General features: G+C 35.7%; 4 protein-coding genes and 1 long non-coding RNA gene across 9 annotated transcripts; 1 reads left to right on the top strand and 4 right to left on the bottom strand.

Annotated features, from left to right (window-relative positions):
* Window positions 1-676: 676 nt before the first annotated feature.
* Window positions 677-5,657, bottom strand: LOC120250601. The gene is made up of 3 exons (XR_005533045.1): window positions 5,572-5,657; window positions 1,319-1,472; window positions 677-820 (listed from the first exon to the last, which is right to left on the bottom strand). It is a non-coding gene; the product is annotated as an uncharacterized LOC120250601 (long non-coding RNA).
* Window positions 5,054-6,518, top strand: LOC120250599 (homeobox-leucine zipper protein HOX12-like). Its single transcript, XM_039259424.1, has 3 exons — window positions 5,054-5,478; window positions 5,623-5,930; window positions 6,043-6,518. The coding sequence occupies exons 1-3, from the start codon at window positions 5,388-5,390 to the stop codon at window positions 6,268-6,270; spliced, it is 627 nt and encodes a 208-aa protein (XP_039115358.1). The 5' UTR covers window positions 5,054-5,387; the 3' UTR covers window positions 6,271-6,518.
* Window positions 6,519-7,956: 1,438 nt separating this feature from the next.
* Window positions 7,957-9,697, bottom strand: LOC120250600. The gene is made up of 3 exons (XM_039259425.1): window positions 9,548-9,697; window positions 8,356-8,500; window positions 7,957-8,229 (listed from the first exon to the last, which is right to left on the bottom strand). The coding sequence occupies exons 1-3, from the start codon at window positions 9,607-9,609 to the stop codon at window positions 8,083-8,085; spliced, it is 354 nt and encodes a 117-aa protein (XP_039115359.1). The 5' UTR covers window positions 9,610-9,697; the 3' UTR covers window positions 7,957-8,082.
* An 881-nt stretch (window positions 9,698-10,578) lies between these two features.
* Window positions 10,579-12,879, bottom strand: LOC120249435 (arabinosyltransferase RRA3-like). Its single transcript, XM_039257942.1, has 2 exons — window positions 12,590-12,879; window positions 10,579-11,913 (listed from the first exon to the last, which is right to left on the bottom strand). The coding sequence occupies exons 1-2, from the start codon at window positions 12,779-12,781 to the stop codon at window positions 10,795-10,797; spliced, it is 1,311 nt and encodes a 436-aa protein (XP_039113876.1). The 5' UTR covers window positions 12,782-12,879; the 3' UTR covers window positions 10,579-10,794.
* Window positions 12,800-18,533, bottom strand: LOC120249436 (HVA22-like protein k). Of its 5 annotated transcripts, none has more exons than XR_005532838.1 (9): window positions 18,387-18,533; window positions 18,047-18,105; window positions 17,734-17,831; window positions 16,901-16,952; window positions 16,315-16,378; window positions 15,874-15,969; window positions 15,394-15,466; window positions 13,699-13,793; window positions 12,800-12,918 (listed from the first exon to the last, which is right to left on the bottom strand). XR_005532838.1 is itself a non-coding variant. In XM_039257944.1 (8 exons), the coding sequence occupies exons 1-8, from the start codon at window positions 18,417-18,419 to the stop codon at window positions 13,765-13,767; spliced, it is 504 nt and encodes a 167-aa protein (XP_039113878.1). In that variant the 5' UTR covers window positions 18,420-18,533; the 3' UTR covers window positions 13,530-13,764. The 5 variants fall into 5 exon arrangements, 3 of the variants coding, with proteins under 3 accessions (XP_039113878.1, XP_039113879.1, XP_039113877.1); XR_005532839.1 differs by having other exon boundaries at window positions 13,699-13,786; XM_039257944.1 differs by lacking the exon at window positions 12,800-12,918 and having other exon boundaries at window positions 13,530-13,793.
* Between the last annotated feature and the right edge of the window lie 437 nt (window positions 18,534-18,970).

Below are 18,970 nucleotides of genomic sequence, written 5' to 3'. Positions count from 1 at the left end.
GAACATAATCAATCAGTGAGAGACATATACAGTAATTTCTCACTGATTGATGTTTACAAGGCGAAAGTGACGCAGACTGATGTTGATTTTAGCATGGAAGTATCATGAAAACAACTCCAAATTGATAGATTAACATGAGTTCATATAAATTAATAGCTAGTTCATGCCTACACAGTTACTACAAGAGGTACTTTTTTTGAGCTAAATGAATCATCTTCCAAATTAGTATATTAGAACACTAAAATCAGTGACCTCTTTGGGAATTCTCCACCTTAGTATCGTCAAAGGGTGTTGCTTTCTCAATCTCTTATTATACTTGTATAATCCGCTACTTTTCAAATATGCATGTGTTACTACTTATTATTATTATTCAATCCTCACCACAATGACTCTTTGTAACTATTCTCTATACATCGTTTTGTTTCTTTGTATTTTTGTACCTCTTTTTCTTCAAATAAAAACTCTTTAGAAATATGTTGTGAGCTCCACTTTCATCAAGTGGATCACAACATAATTGTTCTATTAAGTGACAATGAGGCAAAATTTCATTAAGTTTTATAATTGCTCTAATTTTTTTGCATTTGCTGCATGAAACAATGAAAACAAGAAATAATTAATTCTGAAATAAAACAAAGATAAGTGCAAACATTGTTATTACAAAGTTTTTATATTCTCTGGAAATAAAAGCTCAATAGAGTAAAGAAAACAAAGAGATACTTTCGCTAGGAGGTAATATAGTATAATGGCAATAACTCAGAGCATATGCTCACCTGATTCTTTTCTGACGCCAAGCATAAAAAGCAACGCTCCTCCATTGTTGCTTCACAAAGAATGTAAACAATGAGAAGAATCCTTTCATGAAAAACAAGCCAAATTGAATATCTTTTCAAACATAAAGAGAGAGAGAACAAATGTCATTATCAATAAAAAAAATACTAAAAAAAGAATCAACCAAAACCTAATCCTTTTTTAAAAAAATAATATAAAAAAAAAAACAACCCTAATCATACAAAAGAAAATTGACCAAAGAATTTTTAATTCAACAATATTAATTTCACCACATAAAAATATGGGGTAGAATTTTTAAATGTACTGAATTCAAGTCTCGCTGAATGCATGTGATGATAATTGATCCTCAATGTGGGTACTGGCTTACACTCTAAAATTTCACATCACTGAATAAGAGTGTACAGACTGAATGATCAATTTCTGACCCACATGCACGGCCCTGACTAACTGCCTTTTATCACATTTGTCTCAAAATAAAAATAAAAAAAAATTGAAAGAGAAAACTTATAAACACCGAAGAATGACCTACTTATTCAGTTATACCAGTTATGGTGATGTTTGGGACAGAACATCATCCACACAAAAGATCTTGATTCTCCAATCAACACGTGTGAAGACTGCCTTTCCTCGTACCCCGTGCGAATCACCAAACATATGGCACGCTTGCGTCACGCACTAGCTCACTTGTTCATAAACAAGTTGATGATTAAAAGGTATCAGAGAAAAAAAGAAAAAGTAGTTTAAATAAAAGATATCATTCTTCTTAACCAAAGTTTTATGGGCATAATTAGGACACGTTTCGTGATGGCAACACTTGTACATGTCTAAATCTCAGCCTTAATCTGGATTAAGAACAAGCTTAATCATGTATTAAGCATAAAGAACTCAAATGATTTGTTTAATGACCCACCAAACAGCTTTGAGAAGAGGTTCTCCTTCTTTATCTTTATCTTTCACCTCTCAACTAGTGGCTAAACTAGGGTTAGCTAAGTTTTCCATCATTAATTAATGCAAGCATTGCCCATTGGGTTGTTGTTCTCTCCCTTGAATTATGGCATGAATCATGGCACCATTCAAGGGTTAACAAAGAACTAATTACCATTAGTAATTAATTACCGTTAGTGACTTGATTAACAAACATATTATATATATATATATATATATATATATAAATACATACAACATCTAGAAGATGATGATATATCGCTATCGTTATCCATTAGAGCACACATTCAATGATCATATAATCAAAAGAGATGATATTGAGGAAATTGACTAGAGAGAGGGTGACACCGTGGCACGCGTGCACCTCGGATTGCGAACCGATTATATAATGTCTTAAGTCAAGCAAGGACAAAGTCATACATTATTAAACAAATAAACAACTTGGCAAATACTTGCAAGATGGTAAGAAAATTGCTTTGCCAAAAGGTGCTTAGGGACTGACAATATAATAAACAAGTAATAAACCTCGATTAGCGAAGAATCAGGAGGTTAAATTTAAAGTAATGAAGACTATAACATTAAGGATTAGGGGTTGGTGGTTAAGGGGTGATGCATGGCAAAGTTGGAGATTAGGAAACAAGGACTAATGGTGTCTGGGATAAGGATGGCACTCTTTGTTTAAGGCCTAAACATGATTTGTCAAAAGATTTGCAAAATTGAGGCTGCTAAGCCATGTGAAGGAATCCCTAGCATGCGCATCTCTTTTCAACTTTTTCTTCTTATAAAAAGTAGCATGCTTAGCAACCAATCAACCTAAGTTGCTCAATTCAATTGGACTCTCTCTCTCTCTCTCTCTCTCTCTCTCTCTCTCTCTCTAAATATAAATGAATATCAAATATATAACATGACCCACCCAATTCACAACCTTATATATATAGTAATGTGACTCACACTTAATCTCACAACTTTTAGCTAAAACCTCAGCAACCTCATCCAGAATTTCTAAATTTGATTATGTTGACAACATCAATACAAACAAGTTAAGATAATGAATTGGATTCTTTTTAAATACATGAACCAAATAAATGAGAGGAGATAGAGTTAAAATTAGGATAAGAACAAAAAAGAAATTTCATATAATTTTCATCTACATGCAGTAAAACATGAATAATCTCTAAAAAGTTTTTGATTGGTCAAAGAAGGCAGTAGAAAAGATGCCACAAGTGGAAATGAGTACCACCCACACCCACACCCACACACCACCCACACACACACACACACACACACACACAGAGACACACACAGAGCTCTCAACAAGTCATCAAGGCACCAAAGTCATAAGTCACAAGTCATCTCTCAGAGTGCCATATTTCTCTTTAAAAGGATGAATGAGAAGAAAAACCCACCAAACACCAAAAGACCAAGACCAAAACCTACTACAGGATGACACGTTTAAATGCTCACCCAACCATCAATCTCTTTCTCATGAGACTTTTTGTCCACCCTCTCTTCACATTCTTCCCATCAATCTGACCCTTTTCCCTTCACAGCAATACCTTGAATTATTCCACCTGACCTACAAAAGCAAGTCCACTTCAAACCTCCCACATTTTGGGTGTACACCTGTTAGCCCTTGTCAATCGATAGTTTTTAAGGTTGTCCCTGTCTAATAAGCCCGAAAACCCGAAGCCCGGTTGCTTCGTCACTCGAAGTTAAATAGTTAATACTAATCCAGAGCCAAACCCCAGCAAATCAACGAGAAATCAAATGAGTAAATTAATAATTGGAAAAAAGAGAAGCCCAATTGATGAAAATCTTCTTATCCACATTGCCAATTCAGGTGAAGCTACACACGTAGCTACAGAATGCAAATGTGACAAGTTAAATCAACCAAAAGAAAAAGAAAACAAAGTCATAAAGGTGGGGAAGGGATGGAAAAATGGTTGGATTGGATGTGGATAAGAACATACTCAAGAAGGCAAGCCAAATTCTGGTCTAGAAAACAAGGGACCATCAAGTTTCCATTTTTCCTTATTTATGCATAGAGGACTAAATTCAAATGAAGAACCAGGTGCAGAATCTCTGGAGAATGTAGTCCATATGCATGAATGAATATACCATAAATTTAAATATGGTTTTAATGAAAGGCCACCAAATTTTATATTCAAAAGACAATGAGAGAAAATCATGCAACTTTAAGACTACACAGCTCTAATGTCACAACTATCCCTTTCTATCCTTTTGGTACAGTCACAATTATTACACAACCCAACTCTTCATCCTTGGACAAGATAGAGAGAGAGAGAGAGAGAGAGAGAAAGAGATGAGACTTAGAAAGAAGCTCTGATCCCACAGTAACTGAGAGATAGAGAGCTGCCACCGTAAGTGGGTGGGGGCTTTTAGAGTGAAAGGGAGAGGAGGAGGAGGAGCCGTTAGTAGCTGAAATCAGCCCCCCACCAACAAGTGATTGGATTGGAGGGCGGCAGCCAAAAGCCACGAGGAGTGGACACGTGTCTGGACAGGGCCCTTGGTCCCCTCTCAGACATGTCCATTCTCACCAACACGTGTTTATCTTCCATGCCACCTTCCATGTGCCCCCCCACCCCTCCCTCTTACGGTCCTCCTTCTCTACACTCTCTCTCTCTGCTCTCTCTCTCTCTGCTCTCTAAACTAAACAGGTATCCTACCAACTACTACATCTCCTTGAAGCTCTATGTCAGCTTGGCTAATGGCTTGAGAGTTTAAAACAGGGATGTTTAATTTGTTCACGCAAAAAATAATAATAATAATAATAATAAGGCCGTTTAACACTACTATAATACGCGGCGAGTTGCAAGTCACTAAATCATGCATGTGGCCTGTACACATCAAGGTTAACTGAGTGAGCAGCCAAGCTTGTGTTCTTGGACAATGACCTAACAAATTACATCTAGTTTCTGTCTTTGCGTCACATATAAATGTACTGAGTAAGAAAAGGATTGGAGTTCAGCTTGGCTTGGCTAGGTTGCGTGAGATGTGTGTGTGTGTGTGTGTCATCCTCTGGACAGGAGAAAAAAAGATACCCATCAGACCGTACAGACATCGTTTAAGGTGACCATGACAGCTAGTGAGAGTGAACCCAAATGTACACGTCTCAAACCACGACTATATATAGATCAAACAATCAAAGGAATGGCTTACAGCTAGGCCTAAGAGAGGCTGGCAGTGAGGGCCACAAAAGAGGATAAACAAAAGGAAAAAGATATTTTGTTCAAGTATGCATAGCCATTAATACTTTGTTGGTAGTCTTAAGAAGCATGCAATTCTTTTTCATGAAGTGTACGTACTACTTGTCCTATACTAATACAATACGAAGAAAAAAAAAGCAAATGACAACGTAGCAAAAACTTTATTTTATTTCATTTATGATCACGGACTTCTCCAATCTTGATCCACTTGATGAGAAATGGAGAAATGGCTATCTAAACAAATAAGATAAATCTGAGGGGCATTCTCCTACAAGTGCTCATATAAATAAACCTCGAGACTTTCACCCCAGGATAACAATCCCCATCCTCAGCCCCACCAACAACACCCTCCTTTGGAATCACCAACACATAGAAGAGGCACTAGTAAGCCTAGAGTGAGAGAGCTTTGGTTCTTATTACACTAAGATGACCAAGCCTACTACCATTACTCATCTTGACGAGAAGATGCTGCTCTCTTCCCTCCTCACCTCTGAACTATACTCACAAATGCCTCAAGGTTTGTGCATGTAATTTACTGTCTATATCTTTGAATGGAGAACAAAAAAAAAAAAGAGAGACATGTGTATATGTATATGATCAGTGTGTGTACCTTGTCAACTTGTTGCATTTGCTTGAAAGATGGCTTTCTGTGAATGTGTAGGAGAGAACAAGGTGAGAAGAAGGCGAAAGAAGGCGAAAGGCGATGCAGCGAGCAGCGAATCGAAGAAACGGAGGCTCAGTGATGAACAAGTGAAGTTCTTAGAGATGAACTTTGGAAAAGAACGTAAGCTTGAGTCAGGGAGGAAAGTGCACCTGGCTACGGAGCTCGGCCTTGATCCCAAGCAAGTTGCTGTCTGGTTCCAGAACCGGCGTGCCAGATGGAAGAACAAGCAGATGGAGGAGGAGTACCAGAGGCTCAAATCCATGCATGACTCTGTTGTCCTTGAAAAATGCCACCTTGAGAATGAGGTCTCTTTTCTTTTTCTCTTTCTTTCCTTTTTCTCATCTCTATCTATAAACAGAAACAACAAAAGTGAATTGTTAGTTTGAATGCAATATTTTCTTCTTTCAACTTTTGAAGGTATTGAGGCTCAAGGGGAGACTCTCAGAGGCTGAAGAAAAAATAAGGAATCTCTCAGGAGGCCCAAATGGAGCAGCAGCAGTGGCCAGCCCAAGCTCTCCTCCATCAACAGTAACTCATCAACCTCTGTACCAAGAGCTTGGAATGGATGGAGAAGCTGATCTTATGTACATAAACGAGTACAATTACAATAACTATCTGATGGATTTAAGCTGGTATGGGATGTGATGGATGATACCATTGTTCGCAAATATCATTAATTTGTGTGATTAGTTCATAATGATGTAGATTAGTATTAGATTAGTATCTTTCCCCCCGAGGCTTCTCCTCACTAACAACAGTTCCTATTGTCCTGCTGTATCATTATTAGGCTTGTAGGTATACAAATCCCAGTGGATGGTGTGATGTAGTATTGCTTCTAGATGTAATTCTAAGTGTTGGGAATTAATAATTGGAAAGTGCTAAGTTTGTACAAACGCTGTTTTCATATGAATATATATATATATATATTATATTCTAAGTTAGCAGTAATTTGAGTATCAAGTTCAACAGCTCTTTTCGCAAGTCCTGTTTGTGATGGTTCTCTGTTATCTCTAAACGAATGATGTGCATATGATTTGACCATTGGCATGCTGTGCAAAATGGAATGGATTTCTACAAGGGAAGAATGAAAAGACAATGCCAAAGCCAAAGGTGGCAATGGGTGTTCTCCTTTCTTTTCACATACCACAAAGACAATTCAGTCATGGTGTCCTTTCAAGTGTTGCCATGTGTCATGGTCCCGCTTCATTATCTGTCTTTGTCGCCCATCCATGTGTGAACTTTGAAATGAAATGATCCAAGTCCCTTTCCTACCAATTACTCCACATTGCTTTCTCTACTTACTCTCCTTCCTCCCTAGACTCATTCAATCTCTATTTATCGTGTGTGAATAGACATAAAGCAGGACTATGTGTTCCCCTTTCTTGACTGATGGCAATCAATCCTCACCCTCATCATCTTCCTTTCTGATAAGATATGAAATTAATAGACGATTCCTCCATGGCTAAAAATTCCTTAAACCTTATATTCTCAATAACAGGTCATGTAAAATGGTAACTACTAACTGCTTTCATCAGCAGCAAAAGAAACAGCAGAAATAAGTTAAAGGGAAAACTTTGATCAATGTATTTCTAGTTCCATGTGTTTTCACACTTTGATTGCTTAACTTCGTGTTCATGTCAGCCAATTAATCCCTCGCATGATTGTCTACCTTCTGTTCTTTCACTTGAGAGTGGCCCAAATGATTCCACATCAATGTGTCAACTTCCTACTGGAGCTATCCCGAACAAAAGTTTGGAACCCAGAAAAAAAAAAAAGATTTTTAGAGAGGGCCACCCTCTGGGAATCATCGAATATGAAGAGCTACATGGAAAGGTCTAGAGTGCAAAACACCATCAAAGAATGGTTCTGAGCAATGCTAGAGTGAGAATCATTTCATAAAAATGGATCATTCAAACTAGGGAATCATTATAATTTAATCAAGGAACATTTATGATCATAGAATTTACTGGTAAAACTAAAGGCTGGCTAAATCTAAAATGCAATGTGATAAGACAGAGGAAAGTCATCAATGTATGATCAATGTTAGATAATGTTCCTGTTGAGTCAAAGTTCACCAAAGACTTCTTGTTTGTCACAACTGTATTATTTATATGTAAGTCCTGTAGACATCAACTATCCTCATACAGGAAATCGCTTCTTCAAGATTAAGAGGAATTATGGTTTCAAGCATTTACTTATGGGTTCTTGGACATGATACTATCGATAAAGATTGTTGCCAAAGTCAATATAGATGAATATTGCGAGTTAATCAAGCAGGGTTTATGGAAGAAAATATGTTATACAACAAGACATTAATTGAGAATTAGTATATGAAAAAATGGGAATAGAACCAGTTATCATCATAGAAATAGAACCCATCTCCTTCTACAGCTGCATGATAACAAACTATAGACATAAAAGCAGCGCATAAAATCATACAAGAAATAATGCATTTCTTTATCCATTGGCATGAAAAAGAACATCCTGAAAGCATTTCTTTATCCATTGGCATGAAAAAGAACATCCTGAAAGCATTTCTTTATCCATTGGCATGAAAAAGAACATCCTGAAATAGGTCCCCCATCCATAGCAATGTCTCTTTTTCTGATAAATTTCATAAACCACTTTCATTAAGCGAAGCTTGAAACTCATTAAAATCCTTATAGGAAAAGGGTATATTCAAGTATCTTGCATGAGGAGGTATGACAAGTAGGTAAAGAGCTTTCTTACCTCTTGTTTCAATGAAACAGTGTCAAGCCTTTTATCTCCAGTGGCAGAATGGAACAACTTACGAATTCGAGAAACAGGAATCATTTTCAAGAGGAATAAACGTAAATCTGAATGGCTCCAAGCAGATGGAAAATGCACAGTGCACCTGAAGAACGGAAAATTATAAAAGTTTGATGAAGTATATGGTCAACATTAAAATAAGTACAAGTGTTAGAAAGATTATTTATCAAGTCTCAGATCAACAACCATGATTCATGATCTGTTGTAAGTTAATAAAATACTTTACCAAGCTGCTAACTTAATGTTGATAAGACTGATAACATGACTAAGTTGTACCAATTTAGAAGCACATTGATATTCATCCAAACCTGTGTGATGATAAAGTTTGAAATCCATGTTCAGGCACCGTAAAAGTGAATCAGTTAGTACGAATCACTTTTAGTAAAAGGATAGCATTAAAATATTGGCAAAAAACTAAAGTAAACTTCAAAATGCCCACTAGTAGCCTCTATATGCCTTTAGCTAAAAAAACCACCACAAGAGGCATGATAAATGTAAATTACAATTCATAATCTACCAAACTATATGACAACATTTTGCTCTTAAGTCAAAACCTCAAACCACCATTACCAATCATAGCTAGTTGGTCCCCCATTACCTATCAATCCAAAAATGGTCACAGCTTTTAGCAATCAAATGAAATGTTTTACCATACTCTGTCACCAAAAGAATCCCCACAACCCCAGGTCCCAGCCTGAACTTAGTCTAAGCAAGTAGTTCCTATAAACATAAGCTTCCCCGAGGTCAAAACACACACATTGCGATTTCTAAAACCTAAACAAAATGTCACAAAATAATAATAATAATAATTACTAATAATAACATTGTGCATAAGCCCTAGTAAGAGAAGTTCAAAATGCATCATTTTCCACATAAATCCATATCATTAAGGAACAACACTCCATGATAGCCAGGTAAGAGAAGTTCAAAATGCATCATTTTCCAAATAAATCCACATCATCAAGGAACAACATTCCCATGATAACAAAGAACACCATCATCAATGCATAGAAATCAGAGCTAAAAACCAAAGGAACACTGAACAAAGCCCTAATCGGGCAGCATTCCACACATGAATCACCACCAAATTTGGAAAACAAACAAGAGGAAAATAGAGAAAACAAGGAAATACCAGCATTTCCCCCTTGATGAAAGGCTCTCACTTCGTTGTGGAAGACACAAACCCACATCCATCGATGAGAATACCACACAATCTAGATCAAAGAAGAACCACAAATCCCAAACTTTTTGAGAAGAAAGAGAAGGGGTGCTCTGTTCCTCACTGTCCTCTCTGCAGTAAAGATAGATGCATCCCCCTCTTCCTCCCTTTCGCGCTCTTGAAATTTTTATTTTTTTTATTTTTTAGGAAATTTGAGATATTTATTGATTTAGTCCCTCAAAACATAACAAATTTCCAAATATCCAAGTTGGACTAAATGATAAAACTAGTGTTATCACGTGAAATTTACGTGCATCAAGAAATATTTTATAAGTTTATTTTCTTAAAAGAATCTAATAATAAGACAGAATAATAACGGTGTGGTAATAATTTTTCGGGTGACTTTAAAATGAAAAACAGATCTAAAAATGGTATTTTATAGCACTTTTTCATCGATAATAAAATAGTACAGTACATTTTATGATTTGAATATAATAAATATTGAGACTAAACTTGAAAAATAAAATATCATAATTCTACAAATTATATATGTAGGTCCCTAGCGTATTGTTAGTAAATTTAAATATTTTAAAAAAATAAAACTAAAAAATTATAATTATAAAACACTGGTACCATACTTATAAATATGAAAAGGGCTGGGGTAAATTTCAAAAATACATAAAACCAAACATAATTTTCTTATTCAAGGAGTTCACTTGTAATATCAGATATTTAAAAAAAAAAAAGCATGTCTATTGAAGGGGTCAGTGGAAATTAAAGTTATTAAATTACAATTTGAATTAAATTTTCTTAGAAATACTTGAATCTTAACCTATAACATCTCAGTTTAATTATGTTCTTTACATTGCATTATGTTGAAGATCTGTACTAGTGATAAAAATGCATGCGTTTTCCACAATCAATGTTAGTTTCAGTGATCTTTCTAATGATGCTTGAGCGGAAATATAAATAAAAATATAAATACATGGCTAGAAGCTCATCCATAAAAGTTCACCAAGTTTGCATGGAAGCTTTTTTCCAATAAAAGAAGTTCGCCAAGATGTAAATTTTTCCTCTAGTTTCCAGTGATTTGTATGAATATTTTGCTTGCCTGTTACACCAGATTGCCAATCTAATAAGAAGTTCATCAACAAGTAGTTTATACAAATTAATAAGCTGGCAAACATATTCTACTGCAAATGTTCAGTAGAAACTGATAACTACCATTCTGAACCATCAGGGAAAGGATCAAGTGCAGTTTGCTTTCCATTGACATAGAATTCAACAACAGCTTTCATTCTTGGGAGCTTATCAGGATGGTAATTAACATGGACGATTACCGGCTTCAACTTGCGAAGATTAGCATCTTTTCTCACTGTCTTGAAAAGAACCTTGCTATTCATAAAGAGATACATGTCCATGGTTCTTTTAGAAGCATGAAGGCCGTCATAGCCGGGATGCGAGGGGAAAAACAGCTCCTCATTGAAAACCGCTTGGTCCCATACATTTTTCTGAGTAGAGAGGCGAGTTGCGACTCGATCCAAAAGTTCAATTGACGGACTTGTGGGTCTAATATAGAAAAAACCGGAATTGTAAACCCAAATCCTCATTGTATGAGCATACCTTGCCCACCCCATTGAAGGCTCGTCGAAGACATCATTATAACCATAAGCTGTCATGTTATTGTGACCATCACTCATGGATTCTACATCAGAATCCCTGAAAAGATGACCAAATGGGTTTTGTAAATAGACTATGTCAACATCTGAGAGAAGAACACTGTAACCAAGCTGCAAAAACTCTCTCAGTATGCGGAACTTCAAGCCCGAGACAGCATGATTCCCTCCCAACTTTCCAATGGAATCAACATCTTGATCAGGATTTCTTCGGTAAACAGGAACATCTTTTGATTTGCAGAATTGCTCAATGCTATCATCTAGTGCTACAACTAGGTAATTACGAATGCCCACTCTTTTGATATTTTCAAACCAGACCTCCAACATTTCTTTTACATTGGAATTGGCTAGTGCAACTATAAGCTCTTTCTGAACAGCAATATCTTCCAGTATCTTTGCCAACCTTGGGTTTACAGATTCATCAGGAAGTACTGTTGGATTTGTCCTTAGACCTTTGACAGTGCCAAAAGGTCCTGCTTTGCCCTGTGGTCCCAAAGATAGAAACTGCTCTTGGGCCTGATCTCTCTTTCGTTCAGTCAATTGAAGCTTCATATTTAGATCCCTGACCTGCTTCTTAAGTTCTGCGGTCTTGTCAGATAATGACGCCAACTCGGACTTCAACATATTTACTCTCTCAGAAGACTCACATTGCACTGAATTATCCTAAAGCTCACAAAAAATAAAACCAGAATAGCATTGTCCATTAACTAAATGCTTAACAAAGCAATTTCAGACTTCAAGACCAACAGTGTCACAGACAAAAAAAACATCATAATCATCATATCATTTATCCTTAAACATAAACAGAAAAACAATTAAGGTCTGAATGGTCACATCAATTAAGGAAATAAACTATAATATAAAAAGATAAAGAGAACTAAAACCATTCATAAGGTGAAATCATCCTAAGAAAATAATAGAACAAACCCTGAAGGTCGATGTGTATTAAAATTCAGTCATATCTATATATGAATCACTGTTCTATTTGTTTATCAGGTTTATCTTAGCGCAAGGCATATCAGTCATCATTTTCAATGTTACTGCTGGATATTCAGATAAAAAATTTTACTGCAAATTGCTAAATTTCCTCTTAATTACCAAAATCCAAACTCTATCAGAAAACAGCACTCCACTCCATTGATCAATTCCAACAAAAATAACAGTAAATTAACTTCATCATAATCAGCAAAAAAATGGCAAAATTTACTACATGAATTTTCAAGAATAATTAAAATGGATAGAAAACAAAAACGCACAAACGAATTGCAACTACAGATCTGGAGGCGTGAACAGGTATTTCGCCAAAAATTCATTGAATTTAGAGGAAAAAGGAGAATACCTGAAGAGAATTGATGGAGGCGATGGTCTGATGGAGAGAAGAGGAAGAAGAGCGGAAGAGGCCATCGGGATAGAGGTAGGCGCAGACGCAGCCCACGAGAAGGCCAACGGCGATGGCCACGAGAAGCCGGGAGCGGCGAGAAGGCGTCGACGCAGCGCCTCTCATCAGAGGGCCATCCCTCCTGGCAGCCATCGTCGCGAGAGGGAAGCCTAAACCCTATATCTCGCTGCCTTTTAGTATGTGAAGGGAAAGAGGAATGGAGGACGGCGCGACAGAAGACTTAGAAAGAAAAAGAAGAAAAAACCGGGAGATCTGGAAACGGAGAGAATCTACAAAATAAAAAAAAATAAAATTAAAAAAAAAAAACGAAAATGTTAAGGTGGAGCCCACTTTATTCCTATGTGGCAGTCAACTGCCATAACCATTAATTAATTAATTAATTAATTAATTAAAAGTAACTCAAGAACTTGAATATAAAATTTAATTAAAAGTAACTCAAGAACTTGAATATAAAATTAAACATGTAAAAAAAATGATCTCATGACAATTTTATAGTATTATAATAGAACAGAAATGTGATTTATTCTCATTTGTTGAATTATCTTAATTTAATGACTTCAAAAAAAATATTTTTTTAATATAATTATTCATCCATCTAAATATTATATAATAAATTAATAGGTTAAAAAATAAACCATAGCCTATGTCTGAATACTGTAATAGTTACCACATAATCAAATCAACTAAATTATATTTTTCTTATTTATTATTTATTATAAAATATGTTATTATAAAATATGTAATAAAAGAGGGAGAAATAATAATAATAACTATATAATAAAGAGTTAAAAATTTATTTAATTGGGGGAGTGGCCGAGTGGGGGCACAAATATAAAATTATCTCAATCATTTACAAATCTCATCTCAAAGAATTTGGCCATACCACATAAAAACTTACATTTATAAGTATATGGATAACATTTGGTATGTAATCCAAAATTTTAGATCAAATTTAAAAAATAAGTTGTTTTTTTTATTCAGTACAGTATCCTCAATTTAAGAAACGTACTACTATAAAATGGCCTTTGAAAAAGATAAGCATCACTCACCAACTCCTCTTCTTGGAGTTGTTGGCACGTCGACAAAGCCCACAGCTAAAGATGCCCAAGTCGTGATCAATCCATCATTGTGTACATTCTTTGTCCTCGGTGAAACAACAAGCAATTATAAAACGCTGGACAGGATAATATTATTCAACAGAGCGAGATATGAAAAAGATTAGAGTAAGAGAGGTTATCAGGAACAGGAGACCACAACAACCTTTATCTTTGACTCAAATATCAAAGACAAAAAGAATAATAATGAGTTATTGAAAGCAAAGCAAGGCAATCAGCCAAACAAATGTAAAGTTTACATTACAATACCAAAGCTGTTGCACTGTAAATAAACCAAATTCAAGTTCTTGACAGTTGTTTGGACCCTACACAAGTCCTACAAGGCAAGCTCAGATTAGAAATCAACAAATCATAACAGAGACTAACAGGTGCACCACCAGAGCAAAAACGTCCGGTCAGGTCAGCTGCTTCAAATGGGATAGAAAGACAAAAGATAGTATATATAGTTAAATAGTAGAATTGGCTAAAAGCTTTGATTTAATGATTTATCCAAGCAACCTAGATGCCCACATTGCGTTCATACAACAAATATGGACAGGCGAGAATCCGTATGTACATAAATTATGCAGGCTTTTCTAATAAAAATCGATTTTGCTTGACAAGAAGTTATGCCGATAGAAAGTTCAATTGTCAGAATCCGGATCTGGGTCTTGGTCTTGGCTTTGGGAACTAGTGGATTGGGGTGCATTGGAACCATTTTGGATCTGAAGTCGATTGGGTGCAGGGTTGTTGGGATCATCATTTAGATTTCGGCCCTCAGTTTGTCCTGGTTGAATAATGTCTTTCACAATCTGACTCGCTGATTCATTAAAAAAAAAAAAGGATAAGTTGTTGTGATAGGGTATAGTACCAATGTTAAAAATGTTGGCATACTCGAGACAGATGGTTATAGAAAAGCTTCCCAACAACAAACATGCACCATAGTATGAAACTCAACAGTTACACACAACCTTTTCAGAAAAATCTAAGGCTATGTGGTGACAACACAGAATATACATAATATGCCCACAATCCAACATTGGGCTCTTCCTAATGAATCAAAGGCTCCGTTATCTCATTCTACCTTGTAAAACCATCATAAATTCTTTGCTTGTTGATCACCAGTTCATGTAAGGTACACCAGCTAATTTCAAGAAAAGCAGTGGGGGGAGTTCATTACTCCCAGACCATGGCCCCATATGATCATCCAGAGAAAAAAAGGCTATTTGTCAATCATCCACACTCAGGTGTTGTTGCAGAAACAAGACTATATCTTAAGTACAATCACATATAGCAAAACAACAATAGGATGGTCACGAATTTGGTTCTTAGATATGATTCATACAATAGACCCATTAGGTTTCTGGTCCATACAGCAAGGTGCCAGTGGTCTTATCAATTGTTCTATGAACCAAAATCCTGTTGAGGTAACTTTTTTATTGAAATTATGAACCCACGTAGCAGTCAGCAAGAAACTATCATAGCAAATTACTTATGAAAAACATGAGCTATCTGTAGAGAAAATTCAATGTTTTGTCATTGTACTCAATGATTGTACTTTAAAAGATAATGTGTTTTAGCAGGAAAGCTAATGAAAATCACTAAATGGTCTCCAAATGTCAGAAATTACCATAACAGAAGAATTGATACCTGTTGTGGCGCACTTTTCAATCACAGACTTCAAAACTTGTATTTCATTCTGATGAGTGACAACAAATTTGGCCTGTGTAAAGGTTTGCATATGATAACATCAGATAACACACAGAAATTCTTGTACAAAATCTCACAAACATTTCAGCAACTATGTATGGTAGGTATAAATTGAATAGATAAAGTAACACGCAAGTAACTAACTGTCCAGTAATAATATTATAACATAGCAAATAATCATCTTTCAAAATTAGGATGCAGGACACCATAGACCACCTTAAAGAATAAGATTTCTTCCTTTTAAAGGAAATTCTGCATAGTTGCTGCCCAAACAGTTATTCACTATATGGAAAAGCACTTATTCTAAACAAGAACCCATTATTATTTCATTGCATGCAAAAGAGACCTATAAATGACTAAGGATCAGAAGAACCTCAAAATATTCAAGCATAAAATAGGTTGATAAGAGAAGAGACATACGATTTCATTGGAGGTGGCACCAAGTAGCTGATCAAGTCTAGCCTGATGTCTCAACAGAAAAGGACGCAGATATCTTCTGTAAATCATCCTTGATCCCTGATAAAGCAAACAACCAGGAGTGTCACATGGGGTGTGTGCGCCTGAGGTGCGCACAAGAGAAAGAATTCATTAATTGTCAATGTACTCTCTGTTCTCCAATTTCATAATATTTCTTTATTTATGTACTATACATAATCAGTCACAAAAGTTATATGAGGCGCTATGTATCTAGCAGACACATTACAGCTGGAATCTAAATTAATTTTTCTCAAAAAGATGAAACCATCGGAGGGAATTTGTTATTTTAGCTACGACAGTGATAGTGACCAAATAATATGTTTAAAAAAGAAAATTATATATTTGAATCGAAGGTTTCTTATAAAGGTCTTTTACATTACATACATTAGTGGTTGGTAGTTGCAGCCAGACAAGAAAGGCAAACTTCATATGATAGTAAAATGGGCACCTGCAGACAAAAGAAATTATGAGGTTCAGAATAAATTATCACTCAATTTAGAAGCAAAGTATCCCCACAGGTTGCTTAGATAAAATTATAAAATTGAATTAAAACCACTTCCTATAATAGCTTGAAATTGGAGGAATGCAAAGCTGAAGATATATCGTGCACATAATGCATCCCATATGTTCTACAGTTTTAGCATCTTGGATGATTAAATTCAGCAGGTTTTAAGACCCTTTCAAATCAATAGTCCATAAAGTTTAGCCCTTTCTTTATCTTTAGCAGTTCAAAAGCCAAGCAATTTCTTAGTAAATAGAAAATAGATGCAGTCAGGTATACAACCAAAGGGTTTCAGAGAAATAAAAGTTTAATATAAGCATTGAGTGACTTTAAGCCTGGATCCTTTTTTGTTGGGGGTGGGTATTGGTGGTGCGTCTGTGAATATATAATGTGACCATAACCAAATTTGGAATGTCAACATAAATTGGGAATAATAATTATGTATTTATGTTGGATAAAAAAACATACCAACATAAAAATTTATCCAGAAAAACCTCAGCAAGACTGAAAGATCCATAAGCTGCACATATCAGCAAAAATTAGAAATTTTAACCGGCAAAGAAACTAAGGATTAAGACCAATTACACAAGCATAGGAATACCATAACTCGACGCTACCAAGGTAAAAACATTAATGCACACCATTACTTGACCATTAAGCACTTAACCAAAACAAAGAAATATACTTCAACTACAAACCCAATGGGTATGCAACATGCTAAACCACAAATTTGTGCCATAGAAAAGGAAAGCAGTTTGGCTAGGGCTTGGCTACTGGTATTGAGAAGGGATCCTTTGAAAGAGGCTTAAAAAATCAAGAGCAATCCAACCACATGTGTAAAATAAAAGTATATGATTCATCTATAACATAAACAAATAAAAATAATATAGAGTTTCTCATAAAACAGTGCTGTATTGGGCATATAAACATTCAGAAGCAAAAGTTCCTCTAATCATTCCATAAGTCATACTAATTCATTAATAACAATCAATTGTTATCCAGATCTAATGTTTTAACGGCAAAAACATATTGAAATTTTAACATTTTTATAAGAGATTTATGGAGCTTGAGGAAACTAAAATCTAGGATGTGTGTTCATAAGTGACAAAAAGAGATGTCCATTGACATGCTGCATATCCTACAAATATTGAAGAACAAAACAAAGTTAAAAAATATTAAGAGCATGTTAATAGATGAATTCCTGATGCAAAAAAAAAGGAACTTTAACCTCCATCAATGAAATGACATAGCATTAACAAATGCGGTGCTATGAAAACTTCAAAACAAAAATTTAAGACAACCTGCCCAATATACAAGCCATTTATGCTGTTCACTGCAATCTCTGTTCTCTATAGCCTTAAAAGTTGAGTATACAGGCAGCCCAATCCCCACCGTGCAGCTACGCACCAAAAAAATATGAAAAATTCATAATAAAATCATGAAATAGTATTCAGGTGATGAATCTCATTTAGGAAACAATTCAAATCAAAACCAACAGCATCAATTGCATTAAAGACATGCAAATGTTATGAAGCCATCGGATTAGCAAGTCAATTGAAAGACTATGGATCAGTATCATACAGTTAATTCAACCTAAATGAGATTAAAACTCACCAAGCAGTTCTGATGACAATGTTACTACCAAATGGGCAAAGTAACAACCGCAATCCAACCTGCAAGGTCAAACCATTAGACTCAAAGAAAAACCGCAGAAAATACAAGGCATCTAATTCATCAACTCCAAAGACTGGATCTCTCGTAGTTAGAACTAGTTTACTACGCAATGAACACTCCAAATAATTTTTTTTTTTTTTACATAAATAAGCGATAAATGAAATAAATTCAAGTAGATTGATTAGAAAAACCTAAGAAGCACAATACTTCTCCAAACGAGAAATTCACGCAAAACTGAAGGGAGAAAGGAGGACAGATTAGGGTTTGACATGAAGCACACCTCGCTGGGGATGGCCGCCCCGAGGAGAGCCATACCGGCGGCGGATCCGATCGGAGAAGGGGATGGGCCGGGAATCTGGTGACGGTTTGTAGAAAGATCAAAGCCCTCGATGTCGCCGAGAGATCGCGAGAGCGGGGTCGCACGCGGGGAGAGAGACAAAAGGGGTGAATTTAAATGGATCGGGTTTTAAAAAGTAAGGATCCGAATCCGATAACTTTCGGACACACTACGGATTTGGGCACCGATTTTAGCTGGTTGAAATTATCTTCATTTTTTTTTTTTGGTAAATTATCTTGATATTTTTGGATAAAGGAATTTATTAAAAATAATCTACACTAATCCGAATTGTGGCCCGGGTAAATAGTACTTGGTAGAATCCCCAATGTTACTGGCGGTACCTTTTTTAGTAAAATTTTTTCGTAATTTCCTTATTCGATGGAGCCTTTTGTTATTAATCAAACAAGAACGTCTGGAGAGGTATATGTCCAAGAAAAGGAAAGGCTTTTATTTGGCTAACACAAGATAACAATATTCTCACCCTAAAAAATCTTACAAATAAAAGATGCAATAAGTTTTCAATGGCC

Source organism: Dioscorea cayenensis, chromosome 19 (assembly GCF_009730915.1).
Source record: "Dioscorea cayenensis subsp. rotundata cultivar TDr96_F1 chromosome 19, TDr96_F1_v2_PseudoChromosome.rev07_lg8_w22 25.fasta, whole genome shotgun sequence".
Lineage (NCBI taxonomy): Eukaryota > Viridiplantae > Streptophyta > Magnoliopsida > Dioscoreales > Dioscoreaceae > Dioscorea > Dioscorea cayenensis.
Note: the sequence above shows the minus strand (reverse complement) of the source record. Positions and strands in the feature narration are given on the sequence as shown.

Excerpts from the sequence above, each read along its gene's own strand:
- LOC120250599 (XM_039259424.1), top strand. The coding sequence starts at position 5,388 with ATGACCAAGCCTACTACCATTACTCATCTTGACGAGAAGATGCTGCTC. Across the intron at positions 5,479-5,622 it reads ATACTCACAAATGCCTCAAG|GAGAGAACAAGGTGAGAAGA; the intron begins GTTTGTGCATGT and ends GTGAATGTGTAG. Across the intron at positions 5,931-6,042 it reads AATGCCACCTTGAGAATGAG|GTATTGAGGCTCAAGGGGAG; the intron begins GTCTCTTTTCTT and ends CAACTTTTGAAG.
- LOC120250600 (XM_039259425.1), bottom strand. The coding sequence starts at position 9,609 with ATGGATGTGGGTTTGTGTCTTCCACAACGAAGTGAGAGCCTTTCATCA. Across the intron at positions 8,501-9,547 it reads TCATCAAGGGGGAAATGCTG|GTGCACTGTGCATTTTCCAT; the intron begins GTATTTCCTTGT and ends TCCGTTCTTCAG. Across the intron at positions 8,230-8,355 it reads CTGTTTCATTGAAACAAGAG|AAAAAGAGACATTGCTATGG; the intron begins GTAAGAAAGCTC and ends GAAATTTATCAG.
- LOC120249435 (XM_039257942.1), bottom strand. The coding sequence starts at position 12,781 with ATGGCTGCCAGGAGGGATGGCCCTCTGATGAGAGGCGCTGCGTCGACG. Across the intron at positions 11,914-12,589 it reads CCTCCATCAATTCTCTTCAG|GATAATTCAGTGCAATGTGA; the intron begins GTATTCTCCTTT and ends TGTGAGCTTTAG.
- LOC120249436 (XM_039257943.1), bottom strand. The coding sequence starts at position 18,419 with ATGGCTCTCCTCGGGGCGGCCATCCCCAGCGAG. Across the intron at positions 18,106-18,386 it reads GGGCGGCCATCCCCAGCGAG|GTTGGATTGCGGTTGTTACT; the intron begins GTGTGCTTCATG and ends TTGACCTTGCAG. Across the intron at positions 14,564-15,393 it reads TGAAAAGTGCGCCACAACAG|CGAGTCAGATTGTGAAAGAC; the intron begins GTATCAATTCTT and ends TTAATGAATCAG.